The sequence below is a fragment of the Procambarus clarkii genome, unplaced genomic scaffold (genome assembly GCF_040958095.1).
Source record: "Procambarus clarkii isolate CNS0578487 unplaced genomic scaffold, FALCON_Pclarkii_2.0 HiC_scaffold_137, whole genome shotgun sequence".
Lineage (NCBI taxonomy): Eukaryota > Metazoa > Arthropoda > Malacostraca > Decapoda > Cambaridae > Procambarus > Procambarus clarkii.
In genome coordinates, this window is record NW_027189170.1 from 324,267 (window position 1) to 343,350 (window position 19,084).

The 19,084-nt window shown below is 49.3% G+C and overlaps 1 protein-coding gene and 1 long non-coding RNA gene across 2 annotated transcripts in view; both read left to right on the forward strand.

Moving 5' to 3' along the window:
• The window catches only part of LOC138360977 (uncharacterized), a 197,579-nt gene that overhangs the window by 44,330 nt on the left and 134,165 nt on the right, over positions 1-19,084 (forward strand). The window lies entirely within an intron of this gene.
• Positions 4,357-8,602, forward strand: LOC138360979 (peptidyl-prolyl cis-trans isomerase-like). The gene is made up of 2 exons (XM_069320462.1): positions 4,357-4,530; positions 4,645-8,602. The coding sequence occupies exons 1-2, from the start codon at positions 4,369-4,371 to the stop codon at positions 5,155-5,157; spliced, it is 675 nt and encodes a 224-aa protein (XP_069176563.1). The 5' UTR covers positions 4,357-4,368; the 3' UTR covers positions 5,158-8,602.

Here is a 19,084-nt window from a genome sequence, read left to right on the forward strand (position 1 = left end):
CAGTAGAAGGGGGCTGGAGCAACAAGTCCTGAACCAACCCCCTGCCAGTAGAGTGGGGAGGGGGGGCTGGAGCTACAGGTCCAGCATCAACCCCTGCCAGTAGAGGGGGCTGGAGCTGCAGGTCCGGGACCAACCCCCTGCCAGTAGATGGGGGCTGGAGCTACAGGTCCAGCACCAACCCCCTGCCAGTAGAGGGGGACTGAAGCTCAAGGTTCAGCATCAACCCCCTGCCAGTAGAGGGGGGCTGGAGCTACAGGTCCAGCACCAACCCCCTGCTAGTAGAGGAGGGCTGGAGCTACAGGTCCAGCACCAACCCCCTGCCAGTAGAGGAGGGCTGGAGCTACAGGTCCAGCACCAACCCCCTGCCAGTAGAGGAGGGCTGGAGCTACAGGTCCAGCACCAACCCCCTGCCAGTAGAGGGGGGCTGGAGCTACAGGTCCAGCACCAACCCCCTGCCAGTAGAGGGGGGCTGGAGCTACAGGTCCAGCACCAACCCCCTGCCAGTAGAGGAGGGCTGGAGCTAAAGGTCCAGCACCAAACCCCTGCCAGTAGAGGGGGGCTGGAGCTATAGGTCCAGCACCAACCCCCTGCCAGTAGAGGGGGGCTTAAGCTACAGGTCCAGCACCAACCCCCTGCCAGTAGAGGAGGGCTGGAGCTACAGGTCCAGCACCAACCCCCTGCCAGTAGAGGAGGGCTGGAGCTAAAGGTCCAGCACCAAACCCCTGCCAGTAGAGGGTGGCTGGAGCTATAGGTCCAGCACCAACCCCCTGCCAGTAGAGGGGGGCTTAAGCTACAGGTCCAGCACCAACCCCCTGCCAGTAGAGGAGGGCTGGAGCTACAGGTCCAGCACCAACCCCCTGCCAGTAGAGGGGGGCTGGAGCTACAGGTCCAGCACCAACCCCCTGCCAGTAGAGGGGGGCTGGAGCTACAGGTCCAGCACCAACCCCCTGCCAGTAGAGGGGGGCTGGAGCTACAGGTCCAGCACCAACCCCCTGCCAGTAGAGGGGGGCTTAAGCTACAGGTCCAGCACCAACCCCCTGCCAGTAGAGGATGGCTGGAGCTACAGGTCCAGCACCAACCCCCTGCCAGTAGAGGGGGGCTGGAGCTACAGGTCCAGCAACAACCCCCTGCCAGTAGAGGAGGGCTGGAGCTACAGGTCCAGCCCCAACCCCCTGCTAGTAGGGGGGGGGCCTGGAGCTACAGGTCCAGCACCAACCCCCTGCCAGTAGAGGGGGGCTGGAGCTACAGGTCCAGCACCAACCCCCTACCGGTAGAGGGGGCTGGAGCTACAGGTCCAGCATCAATCCCCTGCCAGTAGAGGGGGTTGGAGCTACAGGTCCAGCACCAACCCCCTGCCAGTAGAGGGGGGTTGGAGCTACAGGTCCAGCCCCAACCCCCTGCCAGTAGAGGGGGGCTGAGGCTACAGGTCTAGTACCAATCTCCTGCCAGTAGATAGGGGCTGGAGCTACAGGTCCAGCACCAACTCTCTGCCAGTAGAGGGGGGCTGGAGCTACAGGTCTAGCACTAACCCCCTGCCAGTAGAGGGGGGGGGGGTGCTGGAGCTACAGTTCCAGGACCAACCCCCCCTGCCAGTAGAGGGGGGGGAGGCTGGAGCTACAGGTCCAGCATCAACCCCCTGCCAGTAGAGGGGGGCTGGGGATACTGGTCCAGCATCAACCCCCTGCCAGTAGAGCGGGGCTGGAGCTATAGGTCCAGACACAACCCCCCCCTTTCCAGTAGAGGGGGGGGGGCTGGAGCTACAGGTCCAGCAACAACCACCCCCCCCCCTACCAGTAGAAGGGGGCTGGAGCAACAAGTCCTGAACCAACCCCCTGCCAGTAGAGGGGGGAGGGGGGGCTGGAGCTACAGGTCCAGCATCAACCCCTGCCAGTAGAGGGGGCTGGAGCTGCAGGTCCGGGACCAACCCCCTGCCAGTAGATGGGGGCTGGAGCTACAGGTCCAGCACCAACCCCCTGCCAGTAGAGGGGGACTGAAGCTCAAGGTTCAGCATCAACCCCCTGCCAGTAGAGGGGGGCTGGAGCTACAGGTCCAGCACCAACCCCCTGCTAGTAGAGGAGGGCTGGAGCTACAGGTCCAGCACCAACCCCCTGCCAGTAGAGGGGGGCTGGAGCTACAGGTCCAGCACCAACCCCCTGCCAGTAAAGGGGGGCTGGAGCTACAGGTCCAGCACCAACCCCCTGCCAGTAGAGGGGGGCTGGAGCTACAGGTCCAGCACCAACCCCCTGCCAGTAGAGGAGGGCTGGAGCTACAGGTCCAGCACCAACCCCCTGCCAGTAGAGGAGGGCTGGAGCTACAGGTCCAGCACCAACCCCCTGCCAGTAGAGGGGGGCTGGAGCTACAGGTCCAGCACCAACCCCCTGCCAGTAGAGGGGGGCTGGAGCTACAGGTCCAGCACCAACCCCCTGCCAGTAGAGGAGGGCTGGAGCTAAAGGTCCAGCACCAAACCCCTGCCAGTAGAGGGGGGCTGGAGCTATAGGTCCAGCACCAACCCCCTGCCAGTAGAGGGGGGCTTAAGCTACAGGTCCAGCACCAACCCCCTGCCAGTAGAGGAGGGCTGGAGCTACAGGTCCAGCACCAACCCCCTGCCAGTAGAGGGGGGCTGGAGCTACAGGTCCAGCACCAACCCCCTGCCAGTAGAGGGGGGCTGGAGCTACAGGTCCAGCACCAACCCCCTGCCAGTAGAGGGGGGCTGGAGCTACAGGTCCAGCACCAACCCCCTGCCAGTAGAGGGGGGCTTAAGCTACAGGTCCAGCAACAACCCCCTGCCAGTAGAGGAGGGCTGGAGCTACAGGTCCAGCACCAACCTCCTGCCAGTAGAGGGGGGCTGGAGCTACAGGTCCAGCACCAACCCCCTGCCAGTAGAGGGGGGCTGGAGCTACAGGTCCAGCACCAACCCCCTGCCAGTAGAGGGGGGCTGGAGCAACAGGTCCAGCACTCTGTCAGTAGGTACTTTCCGTGACTGGCTTCAGTTTATGTATAGTGTAATGATTGTGATGAATGTGGAAGGTGTGGTTGACTGATAATGGGGCTGACACTGACCACAGGTGATAATGGGGCTGACACTGACCACAGGTGATAATGGGGCTGACACTGACCACAGGTGATAATGGGGCTGACACTGACCACAGGTGATAATGGGGCTGACACTGTCCACAGGTGATAATGGGGCTGACACTGTCCACAGGTGACAATGGAGCTGTCACTGTCCACATGTGACAATGGAGCTGTCACTGTCCACAGGTGACAATAGGGCTGACACTGACCAACGTGACATTGGGGCTGACACTGACCACAGGTGACAATTGGGCTGACACTGACCACAGGTGATAATGGTGGTGACACTCTCCACAGGTGACAATGGGGCTGACACTGTCCACAGGTGACAATGGGGCTGACACTGTCCACCGGTGACAATGGAGCTATCACTGTCCAGAGGTGACAATGGGGCTGACACTGACCACAGGTGATAATAGGCTGACACTGATCACAGGTGATAATGGAGCTGACACTGTCCACAGGTGATAATGGGGTTGACACTGACCACAGGTGATAATAGGCTGACACTGACCACAGGTGATAATGGGGCTGACACTGTCCACAGGTGATAATGGGGCTGACACTGACCACAGGTGATAATGGGGCTGACACTGACCGCAAGTGATAATGGGACTGACACTGTCCACAGGTGATAATGGGGCTGACACTGACCACAGGTGATATTGTGGCTGACACTGACCACAGACGATAATGCGGCTGACATTGACCACTGATAATAATGGGGCTGACACTTGCTACAGGTGATAATGGGGCTGACACTGACCACAGGTGATAATGGGACTGACACTGACCACAGGTGATATTGGGGCTGACACTGTCCACAGGTGATAATGGGGCTGACACTGACCACAGGTGATAATGGGGCTGACACTGACCACAGGTGATAATGGGGCGCAGACTGACCACAGGTGATAATGGGGCTGACACTGACCACAGGTGATAATGGGGCTGACACTGACCACAGGTGATAATGGGGCTGACACTGACCACAGGTGATAATGGGGCTGACACTGCTCACAGGTGATAATGGGGCTGACACTGACCACAGGTGATAATGGGGCGCAGACTGACCACAGGTGATAATGGGGCTCAGATTGACCACAGGTGATAATGGGGCTCAGACTGACCACAGGTGATAATGGGGCTGACACTGCTCACAGGTGATAATGGGGCGCAGACTGTCCACAGGTGATAATGGGGCTCAGATTGACCACAGGTGATAATGGGGCTGACACTGACCACAGGTGATAATGGGGCTGACTCTGTCCACAGGTTGAGGACCTCCGCAGGATGAGGGAGCCCGTCAAGAGGCTGGTGGAGGCTGGCCGGGTGTTGGCCGTCCAGGAAGACCAAGATGGCCGCCGCTCCGCCAGGATAACTCTACAAGACGGACAGCTGTACCTCCACCCACTCCTGCGTCAGCCCCCGCCCTCCCACGCCCACACCCTCCAGGTTACTTTATTACACCCACTAGTCTCACTGACATTACTGACTTACTAAGTTTTGATAACTAATATGATAACATTTTGTTATAGTTATCAGCATGATTTTTTTCATTTCCTGCAGGAGAGTGAGGTTGTGGGCGTGCTGGAGCCCTCCTGCACCCTGGCGTTCCTTGACCTCGGGTGGGCGGGGTCAACAAGAGGGCGGGTCACCATCCGGCTGACCCCTGACACTCCGCGGGCCAGACAGTTTGTGTTGTTGTGTACGGGCCAGCGGGGCCACACCTACCGCAACACTAAACTGTTGGAGGTGTGGCACAAGGGTCAGCCGGGGGAATATGTGAGGGGCGGAGACTACGAGAGTAATGATGGTAATGGAGGAGCCTCACTGCTGCCTGACCTCCAGGGGCAGTACCGGGAGTCAGGCCGGGCAGGAGCTGTGTTGTGCTGCGATGATCCGGGGGGTCCCAGGAGTGCCCAGTTCATCATCACCACCAGGGACCGCCAGGATGGTCGCCAGTGGTTTGATGCCTTCGGTGACGTGGTGAGCGGCCTGGATGTGGTGAGGGCAGCAGTCAACCACAGTGACATTACGGAGGTGACTGTGGTGGACTGTGGTGTTGTGCTGCCACTCTAGTTCACTGTACCATCACCATCACTACTGTGGTGTTGTGCTGCCACTCGAGTTCACTGTACCATCACTACTGTGGTGTTGTGCTGCCACTCTAGTTCACTGTACCATCACCATCACTACTGTGGTGTTGTGCTGCCACTCTAGTTCACTGTACCATCACCATCACTACTGTGGTGTTGTGCTGCCACTGTAGTTCACTGTACCACCACCATCACTACTGTGGTGTTGTGCTGCCACTCTAGTTCACTGTACCACCATCACTCCTGTGGTGTTGTGCTGCCACTGTAGTTCACTGTACCATCACCATCACTACTGTGGTGTTGTGCTGCCACTCTAGTTCACTGTACCACCACCATCACTACTGTGGTGTTGTGCTGCCACTCTAGTTCACTGTACCATCACCATCACTAATGTGGTGTTGTGCTGCCACTCTAGTTCACTGTACCATCACCATCACTACTGTGGTGTTGTGCTGCCACTGTAGTTCACTGTACCACCACCATCACTACTGTGGTGTTGTGCTGCCACTCTAGTTCACTGTACCACCATCACTCCTGTGGTGTTGTGCTGCCACTGTAGTTCACTGTACCATCACCATCACTACTGTGGTGTTGTGCTGCCACTCTAGTTCACTGTACCACCACCATCACTACTGTGGTGTTGTGCTGCCACTCTAGTTCACTGTACCACCATCACTCCTGTGGTGTTGTGCTGCCACTGTAGTTCACTGTACCATCACCATCACTACTGTGGTGTTGTGCTGCCACTCTAGTTCACTGTACCACCACCATCACTACTGTGGTGTTGTGCTGCCACTCTAGTTCACTGTACCACCACCATCACTACTGTGGTGTTGTGCTGCCACTCTAGTTCACTGTACCACCACTATCACTACTGTGGTGTTGGGCTGCCACTCTAGTTCACTGTACCACCACCATCACTACTGTGGTGTGTTCACTGTACCACCACCATCACTACTGTGGTGTTGTGCTGCCACTCTAGTTCACTGTACCACCACCATCACTACTGTGGTGTTGTGCTGCCACTCTAGTTCACTGTACCACCACCATCACTACTGTGGTGTTGTGCTGCCACTCTAGTTCACTGTACCACCATCATCACTACTGTGGTGTTGTGCTGCCACTCTAGTTCACTGTACCACCACCATCACTACAGTGGTGTTGTGCTGCCTCTCTAGTTCACTGTACCACCATCATCACTACTGTGGTGTTGTGCTGCCTCTCTAGTTCACTGTACCACCATCATCACCACCACTCCTGCATCACCCTGAACTGCGTATTTTGATGACAATGTAGTTTAAGGACAGACCTTTATCACTATATCATCATAACTTCACTATCCTTGGTGTTTAACACTTTGGTATCATATACCTGACAATCACGGCTGTATCACCATCAATGCTATATCTTCTCAGTACTGTAACCTATCATTGCTGTATCACTATAGCTTCACTATCACCTCTATATATCACCATCACCTCAGGCCCCACACTTGGGGTCATATACTGACCATGTTGAGTAACAAATTGTTGGTATCACTATGACAGCTGTTGTCACTGTTATATCACCAATAGCTCACTATCACATAACACTATCATTGCTACACCAACATCATTTCACTGTCTCTGCATTATCACCTCACACTGATATTTTTTCCTCCTTACATTCACTGATATATCACTATCTTTGCTACAACACCAATACCTTACTGTCACTGCTATATCACCACCATACTATCACAGTTATATCACAATCACTCAGGTGTGTTGTGATATTACCATACTGGACCATGGTGTGTTGTGATATTACCATACTGGTCCATGGTGTGTTGTGATATTACCATACTGGTCCATGGTGTGTTGTGATATTACCATACTGGTCCATGGTGTGTTGTGATATTACCATACTGGACCATGGTGTGTTGTGATATTACCATACTGGTCCATGGTGTGTTGTGATATTACCATACTGGTCCATGGTGTGTTGTGATATTACCATTCTGGTCCATAGTGTGTTGTGATATTACCATACTGGACCATGGTGTATTGTAATATTACCATATGGGTGTGAGGTGGTGTTATGACCACACATTCACCAGTATGATCATACTGTAGCTGGTGTATGATGTGCTCAAACTGTATAGTGATGTCTTGGCTGATTAGCCTAGTATCACGAATATTAATTTATGTAGTTATTCTTTTTTCGACAACACACTAGTATTAAATGTGTATTGCCAATGTATGCCACATATATCTATGTATATTATATATCTGTACCATAACTCCTTGCCATGTATTTGTGGATATATATTAGAAGTCTAGTGAATAGCAGTAGCCTAATGTCATGTACCTTGAAAAACATCCGTATATGCTTGTATTATGGAATGCTACATAATGCTGTATAGGAAATATTATATGAACTATGATGGAGAATGTATAAATTTAGGTCTCGGATGTATTATTGTCATGTATACTGTGTAATTTCCCTTTCATTATTGTTCATTGCATTGTTCTCTAACATTAAATTAGATTTTGGCACTGTGAGATGTATACCACATAGACATGGTTTTGATACACGTTGTGTATATATATACTTTATATTGTATTAATGTATACTTATGTATAATGGCTGGCGGGCAGACGTCTTGAAATCCTCCCTTAACCCCTCCTCTCCTCTCCCGCCAGTGTTACCATGTCTTGCTAATATGAATTCTTTGTTCACATATTTTTATATCATGATATAATCTTTAATGTACTGATATGTATTATTAGGTAAGGTTGTGAATTATAGTCTTTATTTTGTTGATATATGAATTACAAGTTCTTGATGGAGATATGTCTGTATATGAGCTTGAGATATTTGAAAGAGAGGAGTCAGTTGACTCATAGAGGTGGATACAGTGTCGCTCCCGGCCAGCATGGCTCTGGGCGGTCACTCTTTGATTGTCTCAGTTGAGCGCATGTGTTGCCGCTACGGTCCGGGTTTTGTGACCTTATTTGTGTCATTTGACTGCTAGGATATTTGTCATGTTGCAGTAATGTATACCATGGATCAGTTCTACCATTGTGCATCCTTTATACCAGGTGATAGGTGCTGTTATATATCTTAGTGAGGTGGGTACCTGAGGATCTTAAGTGATGCCATTGTGCTGTATATGATATTGATTCCTCATACCTCATTTGTTAATGGTTGTGACACCTCCACCACCACCCTGTATTGGTATTAGCAGCATAATAGGCGCTAGTGTCCCACTGCGCCACGATAGAGCCTGGCGTCAGCTAGTGCTGATTGTATGCAGTTTTGAGACCTGTTGATGATCATGCCCAGCTTTGAGAAGCTGGATAAATCATTGAGTGTGAGTTTATAGATTGTATTCTTTTTTATGTTATGTTCATTTATGTTAATGCCCAGTAAACTGGTATATTTTTTGTTAGCCTTTCACTCCCCTAGACACTTATTGATATTTGGCAAGTCTATGTTTTCCATTGATCTCCACTGAAGCCTGACCAGGATTTTCACACAATTCCCCCATGCCTGATTTTGTGTCGTGGCCTGATTTTCTGGGGTGTGCGCGTGGGAATACCCACCACATAGGTTCGAATCCTCATCACGGCTCCTAAGGATTTTCTCACTAATTTAATTATTCCCATCCTGATTTGTATCTATATGTATTCGAGAAATAGTGATGGGCTTTAATTACTCTCGGTTCACTTCCACACCTGCAGAGGTAGGAAATAAACTCCCAAGTCAAAATATAGAACATTTAATACAAATAAATGACATTGGCAAATATTGATGTTAACTGAGGCTGGACCCACAACCCCTCAGTGTACTCTTCTTGAACTCTCCTCAACACTTCCGTTACACCATGTCACAAACATGTTGTTAATTGTCTTATATCACACGTGACTGTCTCCTCTGTAACTGAGGTGAACCTTTGGTCAAAACTGTACATACAACTAATGTGTTCAATATCTTCACCACATAACCTTCACTTCCTGCCCAAAAATAGTTCCCAATAAATCAACATATGGTCAAACACTCCACATAATGGACAACAATAAATGGGTACACTAACTTGCACATACATGTCTAATATTGGTAAGTCCCTTGACGATTGTTCATCAATAACATTACCTGAGGTAATTAAGATCAGCCATTCTCGACACCAAGACAAAAGAATATTACATGCATGGAAAGGTATGAGCAGTTGGTCATAGGAGACACTGCTAACGACCCGTTGTTGAGTGCCTTAAACACTCCACTGGGATGTTGGGGCAATGTTTACACTGATGCATCTGGCAGCGTGGCGCCTCCCTTGCTGGCTGAGACCCAGTAACAGTCTGGGCTTCACACTCTCCTCCAAATATATCAACCCAGCCTCTTGTTTACACACTGCTTTTGTAACTGTGTGCACCTGTATACTGCTGTGGGAGTGGACGGGATTCGAGGGAAAGACCCGGCTTAAAAAAGGTGAAACGTATAAGAGTCAATATCTTCACTAGTTTATAATCACATCTTCCCCGTTCTAGTTCTCTTCACACAATGGGACTTTCCACCTGCAGAGTCCATAATGATGTAATTTAAGAAGAAGGTTTTGGTGGTTGACAGTGTCAAAACCCGTACGCAGGTCCACAAATAACCCAACAGGGAACTCATTTTTATCAAGAGCTGCATGTATCAAGTTAATGACACTAATAAGTGCATCGTTAGTGCTTTTTTTTGGGGGGGGGTCTGAAGCCTTATTGACACGAGATAAGTTCTGTATATTGTGTTTGGCTAGATAAGAGTAAAGCTGCTTGTAGATTAGTTTTTCAAATATTTTTGACAAGTTTGACAGAATTGATATAGGTCTGAAGTTGTTGACATCAGTGAGATCACCACATTTGTGGACAGGGGTTACTCTCGCTTTTTTTAGAATATCTGGAAAGATTTGGAGTTCAAGTGACTTGTTGTAGAGCAATGCAATGGCAGGAGCTAAAGATCTGGAGGCCTTTTTTGTAAATTAGAGTTGGTATCTCCTCAAGGGCACTAGACTTGGTTTTAGGGGAAAGGATTATCTCATTAACATAAGCGGAATTAGCAGGCATTAGGTACAGAGACTGTGGATAGTTACTTGTAAGATAGTCCTGAACATTAGTCGTGGAAGATGGAATATCATTAGCAAGAGATGACCCAATGGATGAGAAGAACCTATTGAATTCAATAGCACTTTCAGAGGCTGAAAGCAGACTATCGTTATTGGACAGGAGTATTGGTTTGTTATATGAAATCCTTTTTTTAATCCAATATTTGTGAAATTGTGCTCCATGTTTTCTTAATGTTGCCCTATGTTTGGGTAAATTTATCTTCGTAGTATTTAATTTTGGCTCCTCTAATTATTTTAGATAGCAATGATGAGTAATTCTTTGAAAATTCTTTGGAGACGAGTCCTAACTTATACTTCTTCTCAAAGTCATGTTTTTTATTAACAGATTTAAGTATCCCCTTTGTAAGCCAAGGATTTTTTAGCCATTTAGTTGTGACTTGTTTCGTTAGCATAGGACAGTGGGTGTTATAAAGGCTATGTTTTTTTAAGAAATGATTGCACTGCTAGGTTGATGTCCACTATGTTACCTAATTCGGTCTCCCAGTTGATATTAGCTGCAGCAGTTATAAAATTGCCTATAGAAGTTTCATTGTGCAGCCAAAAGGTTATCTTCCATGTATTTAGAGGTGGTTTGTTAATGTTAGTTAGGAGAAATGTGGGGTAATGATCTGTTGTGCTATCGATGATTATCCCTGAAGTAAGGTGAGAGGTTATGTTGGTCCAGATGTTGGTATTGGTATTTGTATATCCTTTTCTTTACTGTGGGAGTAGTGAAAACTGTCTTCAAATGGTAATGAAGCAAAAACCTCCTACACTTTCCCTCTCAACTGACCTTGTATTATAGCCACCCCAAGAGTCCCATGGCCATTTCAGACTAGTAGCTAATTTTGCAAAGTGCAGTAAAAATAATTTGGGGTCCTTCTCATTAAACTGGGGTAGTTCAAACCCCTCTAGGAAAATATATGCCACAACCGGAAGAACCATTACTACCAGCAGATGCAGTAGTAACCAGCTTTTTCACTTCTAGCCAAATCTGAGCCTCGGCCATCTGCTGTTTAATTCTAAGTGACTCTAACTCTATTTCTCTCTTCTTAGTTTCTTCCTCTTTCTGCTTAGTTTCTTCTTCTCCCCTGAGTTTAGCTACCTCTAACTCAGCTTCTCCCTGTTTAGTGTCCTCTTCACACTTAAATTTCCCCGAGTTCAATTTGTCTGAACTAAAGTTCTAATTCCTGTCTTCTGATTCTAGCTGCATTCTCAGCCTCATCAGGGTAAGCCTCTAACACCTCATCATCTAACATACTATCTTCTACCAGATGGAAAAATATGGTTCTCAATAATTTATATTTAGTCATTCTAGGCACAACATCCAGCTCTAGGATCTTACCCATACAAGTAAGTAATTATCAAAAGAAGGCACCAAACCGGGAAGGCTATGTAGCACCATCAAATGTGCGGAATAATCAGAGGGCGCTAAATATCACCAAGGATGCCAATACGAGAACAGAAACGCATAAGGCGAACGATATCAAAAGTATCCGAGTCACCAAGAATTCTATTGAGGGACAGGTGACCGCGAGGGGCGGTCGGAAAGCAAGACACATGCTCGTCCCGGAAGTCAGGACATTCAAGAAGGACATGCACGACTGTAAGATGGACAATGCAATTAGGACAATAAGGAGCAGGGCGGCGCTCCATCAAGTAACCATGGGTTAAGCGAGTAGGGCCAATACGCAACCTCGCCAGAGCAGTTTCCCATCGCCGGTTATGGTGGTAGGAGGATCACCATGAGGAAACAACATTTAAGAGTACGGAGTTTGTTACCAGTAACAGATGACCAAGAAGCCTGCCAACGGGTAAGGATGGAGGAATGGATAACCGGGTCAAAGTCGGAATATGGAATACCTTTACGAGAGATGGGACAAGAGAGGACAGTTTCCTTGGCGGCAGCATCCGCACGCTCATTTAAAGACACAACAATATGGCTGGGAACCCAACAAAACTCAACTGACTTAAACTTACTGTGAACAAGAAACAGCCAATGCTGGATCTCGACAACTACTGGATGAACCGGATTAAAGGACCCGAGAGCCATGAGGGCACTACGAGAGTCAGCAACAACCACAAAGGAAGACTGACAACGAGAAAGCAGGAGACGAAGAGCATAGAGAATAGCATAAAGCTCCGCTGTAAAGATGTTAGTCTCCGGAGGTAAGCGACACATATAAGTGCGATCAGGAAAAACAACAGAGTAGCCAACACCGTCCGCAGACTTAGACCCATCGGTGAAGACAGAAACGGAGTGGGAGTGAGAAGAAAAGTGCTCAAGGAAAAGGCGTTTTAGAATCGTAGGAGGGGTAAAAGCTTTAGTGACGCGGGTCAAGGATGTACAAAACTGCGGAAGGGGGACTCTCCATGGGGCCAAAGAAGGAACAACACGAGGAGAAACATTAGAAACACGAACGGAAAGAGAATCCTGTAAGCGAGATAACCGGACAGAAAGAGGGAGGTGGTGAAGAGAAACAGGAACCACAGGAGGGGTAAAAGTTAAAGCATGATAGAGGCGAGAGGAAGGATGTTGTAAGGAACGTGCAAGATAGCGAAGACAGTAGCGATTGCGGCGGTCCTGGAGAGACAGGAAGCCAGTGTCAACATACAAGCTAAGAACGAGAGTCGAACGAGAGGCACCAGAACTGAGGCGTAGCCCAGTATGGTGCAAAGCATCAAGACGGCGAAGAGTAGAAGGAGAAGCAGACGAGTAAGCAGGACAACCATAATCGAGCTGAGACAGGACGAGAGAGGAATGCAAAGCAAGGAGAGTGCGCCTATCTGCTCCCCAAGAAGTATGGGACAATACTCGAAGGAGGGTAAGGGCCTTAGAGCACTCAACACGGAGGTAAGAGATATGGGGAGACCAAGACAAACGAGTGTCAAGGAATAACCCCAAAAGCTTTGCGGAATCTTTGTACTCAAGGGGATGACCATAAAGTGACAAAGAGGGACGAAGAACAACCCGTTTCCGAGGAAAAGACATGGCACAAGTCTTAGAAGTAGATAACCTGAAGCCATGATCGGTGGCCCAAGACGACACGGCACCAATCGCAAGTTGAAGCCGGCACTGAAGGAGAGGCGAATCATCACCCTGACAGCAAAGGGTAAGATCATCGACAAAGAGAGCGGAGAAGACACCTGAAGGAAGAGGGGAAAGAAGACCATTGAGGGCAACCAGAAAAAGAGTAGTGCTCAGAACACTACCCTGGGGCACACCTTCGTATTGCTGAAAAGAGGCAGAGAGAGCGGTACCAAGGCGCATTCGAAATGAACGACGAGAGAGGAAGCTGCGGAGAAAGAGAGGGAGATGACCACGAAGACCAAAAGAATGAAGCTGGGATAGAATATGATATCGCCAAGTGGTGTCGTAAGGCTTTTCCAGGTCAAAAAGGACGGCAACAACGGAGGTCCTCGCAGCAAAAGCAGTACGAATATAGACCTCCAACTTCACCAGGACATCTGTCGTGCTGCGGCACTTGCGGAAACCAAATTGAGAAGGGAAGAGGAGGTGATGGTGTTCCAGTGACCACATCAGACGAACGTTAATCATACGTTCAAAGAGTTTGCAGACACAACTTGTGAGGGCAATAGGGCGAAAGTCCTTAGGGGAAGTTCCCAGAGGTTTGCGAACAGGGAGGACAACGGCATCGAGCCAGTCCTCAGGGCTTGACGACGACTCCTAGATCCGATTATACAGACTCAGTAAATACTGAGACGTGCACGGAGGGAGATGGCGAAGCATCTCATAATGAATACCATCGGAGCCCGCCGCCGTAGAACCGCAGAGGGCCAGGGCAGAACGAAGTTCAGAGAGAGAGAAGGGATCGTTATAGGAAAGTCGAAGACGAGTGCAGAAATCTAAAGGACGAGACTCAAGGACAGGTTTACGAAGAAGGAAAGATTGGGGAAGATGAAGACCAGAGCTAACAGAAGAAAAGTGGGAACCCAGTTCGGTAGCAACCTGCAACGGGTCCGCCACAAGAGTACCATGGAGGTGAAGGACCGGGGAAACATCGGGAATGAACTTACCCGCTATCTTGCGGATACGCTTCCAGATTTGTGGCAGGGAAGTTTCGGACGTAATTGTGGAGACATAAGAAGCCCAACATTCACGTTTAGCTGTACGGATGGCCCTACGGGCCACTGCGCTCGCTTTCCGAAAGAAAAGAAAAGAATAGGTCGTCCGCCGACGGCGGTGCCTCTTCCAGGCTGCACGCTTACAGTGGACAGCCCGAGCACAGTCCGCATTCCACCAGGGAACGCACTTCCGTGGACCTCGAGAGGAAGAGCGAGGAATAGAGCGGAGGGCAGTGTCGAAGACAGTGTCATGAAAAAGGAGGAGAGCGCGAGGGAGAGGCAGAAGGGAGAGGTCAGAGAGAGCAGCACTGAGGGTAAATAGGTTCCAGTCCGCCTTAGCAAACTGCCACCTAGGGAAAGAGGGAAGGGCGAAAAAAAGAAAAAGGAAACAAGGATGGGGAATGATCACTACCATGGAGGTCATCAAGAACCTGCCACGTGAAATCTAAGTAAAGAGAAGAAGAGTAGAGAGAAAGATCAAGACAAGAAAGGGTGCGAGTCCGAGAGTACAAATGAGTGGGCTCACCAGAATTCAGAAGAGACAGGGAAGAAGAGAGGAGAAACGGCTCAATTTGTTGTCAACTACCATTCAAGCTGTCATTGCAATCAATTTTAGCTACCTATGTGCTTTAATATACTGTACCTACAATTTTCTCTCATCTTTTTTTTTTCATTTCATGTAATCTGTTATCATTTTTTTGTCTATAAATTTTGCAAGTATTTACCTCCTTAAAATTTTCTTAGATTAAGGACCTGCCTGAAACGCTGCGCGTGCTAGTGGCTTTACAAGACTGTAATTACCATATTTGTATCCTCACATTCCTTATGTACATTCTTGTATATGCATAAATAAATAAATAAATAAATAAATAAAGGCGACCCAGGGTATTCGTCAGAACGTCACCCTAAAGAGAATGACGACAATTGAAGTCACCCAGCAGGAGCACAGGCTCCGGCAAGGAGTCTAGGAGGTGTTTCAAATCAGGAAGAGAAAGCGGGACACTCGGGGGGAGATAAATGGAACAAACTGTGTACCATTTCCCCACAAAGATACGAGCAGCAGAACAATGGAGAGGCGAAGGAAAAAGAAAAGGAACAAAGGGAACATCAGCACGAATCAAGAGAGCAGAAGAATTAGAAGCCCCAGCAACGGCTGGGGGGGGGGGCAGAGAAAGGAATAGCCACGAAAACGACCAGGATGAGCACCAAGCATCGGCTCCTGGAGACGGACACAAAAGGGCGAAAACCACGAAATCAGAAGTTGGAGTTCGAGTAAATTGGTGTAATAACCTCGAACGTTCCATTGAAGAATGGATAACGACGAGAAGAGAAAGGACAAAAACAGAGAACAAGGAAGAAACAAAGGCGAAAGAGCAACAAAGCACGTTAAAGAATATCAGGGTCGGGATCAGGGTCAGCAAAGTCAGGGTTAGGGGGCATGGGTAAACTGAGCAAAGACGGAGGGAAGGAAACGGGAGAACAGATCAGAGGTGGGTGGGCTGGGTCCGGAGGAAGAGGAGACAACGGAGAGGAGCAGTCAAGGACAGCAGCAGGAAGAGGGGGTGGGGGGAAGAAAGAGGGGAGCGCACCTCAGCAAGGGCAGCAACCGAGAGGGAAGCGGGGGCTAAAGAAACCTCCATAGCAGGAACAGGGGGCGCAACCATCGAAATGGGAGGGAAAGGAGCGAGAGAAGCAGAAGTAGGGGTCGAGGAAGAAAGCAAAACCTTCTTACCCGCCAGGGAGGAGAAAGGAGAGGAGCCAGGCTTAAGCTTCTGACTTAAAGAGACAGATGTCCCAGCAACCACGTACTGGGCAGCGGATTCTAGCGTCTCAACAGGAGAAGCTGAACGAGAGCACACATGACGGCCGTTTGGAGAGCGATGGACATCAGCCCGCACCGACAGGCGGCGGGGAGAGTCAAGAGACGGAGGGGAAGGATGGGAAGAAAGAACGGAGGGAGACGAGGAAGAAGACACAGGAGACAAGACAGACCGGGTAGAAAGAAGGGGAACCCCAGACAGAGGACCAGGAGGTGGATCCTTCGGGAGAGAACCCAAAGGAACAGAGGAGGGGGCAGTGGGCGCATCAGGGTCCAAGGCCCAGAAATGGTTGTGAGTCTGAGGAAGGTGGGAAGGACGAGGAGAGGAAGAGCGCAACACGCGAGCATAAGAGATATTAGCATAAGGCGGGAGCCGGCGAACCTGGCGTCTCGCCTCAGGAAAAGTTAAACGCTCCCGGTGCTTCAAGTTGAGGACGGCTGCCTCAAGCTTGTAATGGACACACGCACGGGAGAAGGTAGGATGGGCCTCACCGCAGTTGAGGCAACGAGCCTGGGGAGAAGTGCACTCCGACTTGGAGTGACCTTCGCCACCACAAAAAAGACAGAGAGACAGTTCCGGAGCAGCGGAGGGCACCATGCCCAAACCTCCAGCACTTGTTACAGAGCCGGGGAGAAGGAATGTACTCCTGGACAGAGCACCTGGCACCAGCAAGAATGACAGAGGGTGGAAGGGTCCTACCATCAAAGGTAATCTTCACAACCCGGAGGGGTTGACGGCGACTACCACGAGGGGGACGAGTAAACGTGTCCACCTGGAGAATAGAATGGCCCTGGGCAGCAAGGATATGTCGAATATCGTCGTGGCAGTCGCGCAGGTCCCGAACACCGGTCGCAACATGGGGCGGGAGCAGAATAGTGCCAACACTGGCATTCAATTGAGCGTTCTTCGAGACCCGAACAGGGGTCTCACCAAGGCAGGATAAGGCAGCCAAGCGGGAAGCAGCATCCTGAGAAGGAGCAGCAATGACACGTGTACCGAGACGAGTGGGGTTGAAAGTAATTGAGGCATCCACGGAATCAACGAGATGTCGATGGAGGGAGAAATCGTCAGGAGGTGCAGAATCAAGAGGGAGGAGATCAAAATATTTGACCCACGAGGCGGGACCAAACAAGGCTTGATAGGTAGCAGAACTGGAAGGAATTGAGCGAGGGCGGCCGTGACGAGGACGGCGGTGAGAACCCCCAGAGAGAGAGGGGTTAAAAGGCGCAGTAGTTACAACTAGAGAAGGAGCCGCGCCAGGGGACGAGGTAGTCACCACTGGGGGCTTGGGGCTCGACCCAACCACAGAGGAGGGAGGGGAGCCAGGGGAAGGAGTCAAAGAGGCCAAAGGATGAGCAAGGTCGTGGCCCAATGCAGCGGAGGCTACAGAGCCCGGTCTTCCAACACGGACCGACTCGGGGGCTTGGTCGCCCACCCCACGAGCCTGAGAAGGTAAAGCAGAAACAGTCAAAACAGGGGTTATCATCATTACGAAAAGGAAAATTCATTCACGAATGTGCCCCCCACACCCACCATGGAGCCACAATTAGAGGCAGGACACCCAACAGGAAGCTATCGCCGATCTTGCCGGGGCCTCCTAGGGGTGCGTCGTGAGTATACACCCCACAAACGCCACCTTAAGAACCGACAGTCCGTCGAGATCGGGTTCAGTAACGAAAGGGGGATTGACAATAAAAGGTTCCCCTCGCTCTCGACGTCGGGTACTGCAGTTCTACGGGTGCAAGAGTATGCCTCCTCCAGCACCCGGGCGTCAAAATAGAAGAAGTCCAAGGGAAGAACCAGAACAAGCAAAAGGTCAGCAGGAAACGGCAAGCAGATAGGAGAAGAAGGGGGAGAAAAACGAAACAGAAGGAAAAGGAAAAGGTGCTCAGCAGAATTGGAGAGGACGGCAGCAGGAGCACAAGACTAGAAAAGGACAGAGGACTGTCCCAAGGAGCATCACACTTCGGCAGCCGCCCACTAAGCACCCCTCACGGCAACAACGAGCTGAGCGGGGAGGGGGGTACTTTTAGCAAGTCAGTTCTTGGTGGTAGTAAAGAGAAGTACCACCACCTCTTTGTACAGGACGACAGTTGTGAATAGCCGAGTAGTTAGGTATGTTGAAGAGTTGAGTAGTGTCCTCTTTTAACCACGTTTCAGTAAACACAATGAAAGAGAATTTGTTGTCAACTGTTTGAATCAGGGCATTAACATCAAAGTGTTTGCTTAGAGATTGAATAACCATTCAAGTTAATTACAGAAACATTGTGATTACATGTTAAAACATTGTTCACATCAAGAGCTGTTTAATACTTGCAATTTTGATCATTAAAGTGATGATTGTCATAGATACTAGGTAAGAGGTTTAGGTTTGGGTCAATACTAGTTTCCATAAGAGGACTGTTTGACAGAAAAAAAGCAAAAAAGAATTATAAAAAGATCTATATATAAAAAAAATAGAATATATATATAATTATACACAAAATGAGAGGTTGCTTAAAGGTACTTTCAATAGATGACTAATACAAATCAACTAACAATTAATACAGGTAATTCTATTAAATAAAAACTTACTATAATATTATAATTACAATATTGTTAATTACTTAGGTTACACTAAAACAAAATGAGGTAGAATAGCTAGAGGTACACTGAATGATAAAGTTTAAACTAGAGGACACAGGCAAAGCCAGTGTTCAAAAGGAATAAGGGAGTATGGAGTATATAAAAAATATAGTAAAAAACAAGAAAAGAGAATAACAAGATCACAATTTAAAAAAAATAAAATTACAATTTTTTGAATGGAAAGGCAGAGCTATAGTACACATTGGTCGTTAGATGAGACTATAATTTGTATTCTGGTTATTCAGCTGTTA

Excerpts from the sequence above, each read along its gene's own strand:
- LOC138360979 (XM_069320462.1), top strand. The coding sequence starts at position 4,369 with ATGAGGGAGCCCGTCAAGAGGCTGGTGGAGGCTGGCCGGGTGTTGGCC. Across the intron at positions 4,531-4,644 it reads CCCACGCCCACACCCTCCAG|GAGAGTGAGGTTGTGGGCGT; the intron begins GTTACTTTATTA and ends CATTTCCTGCAG.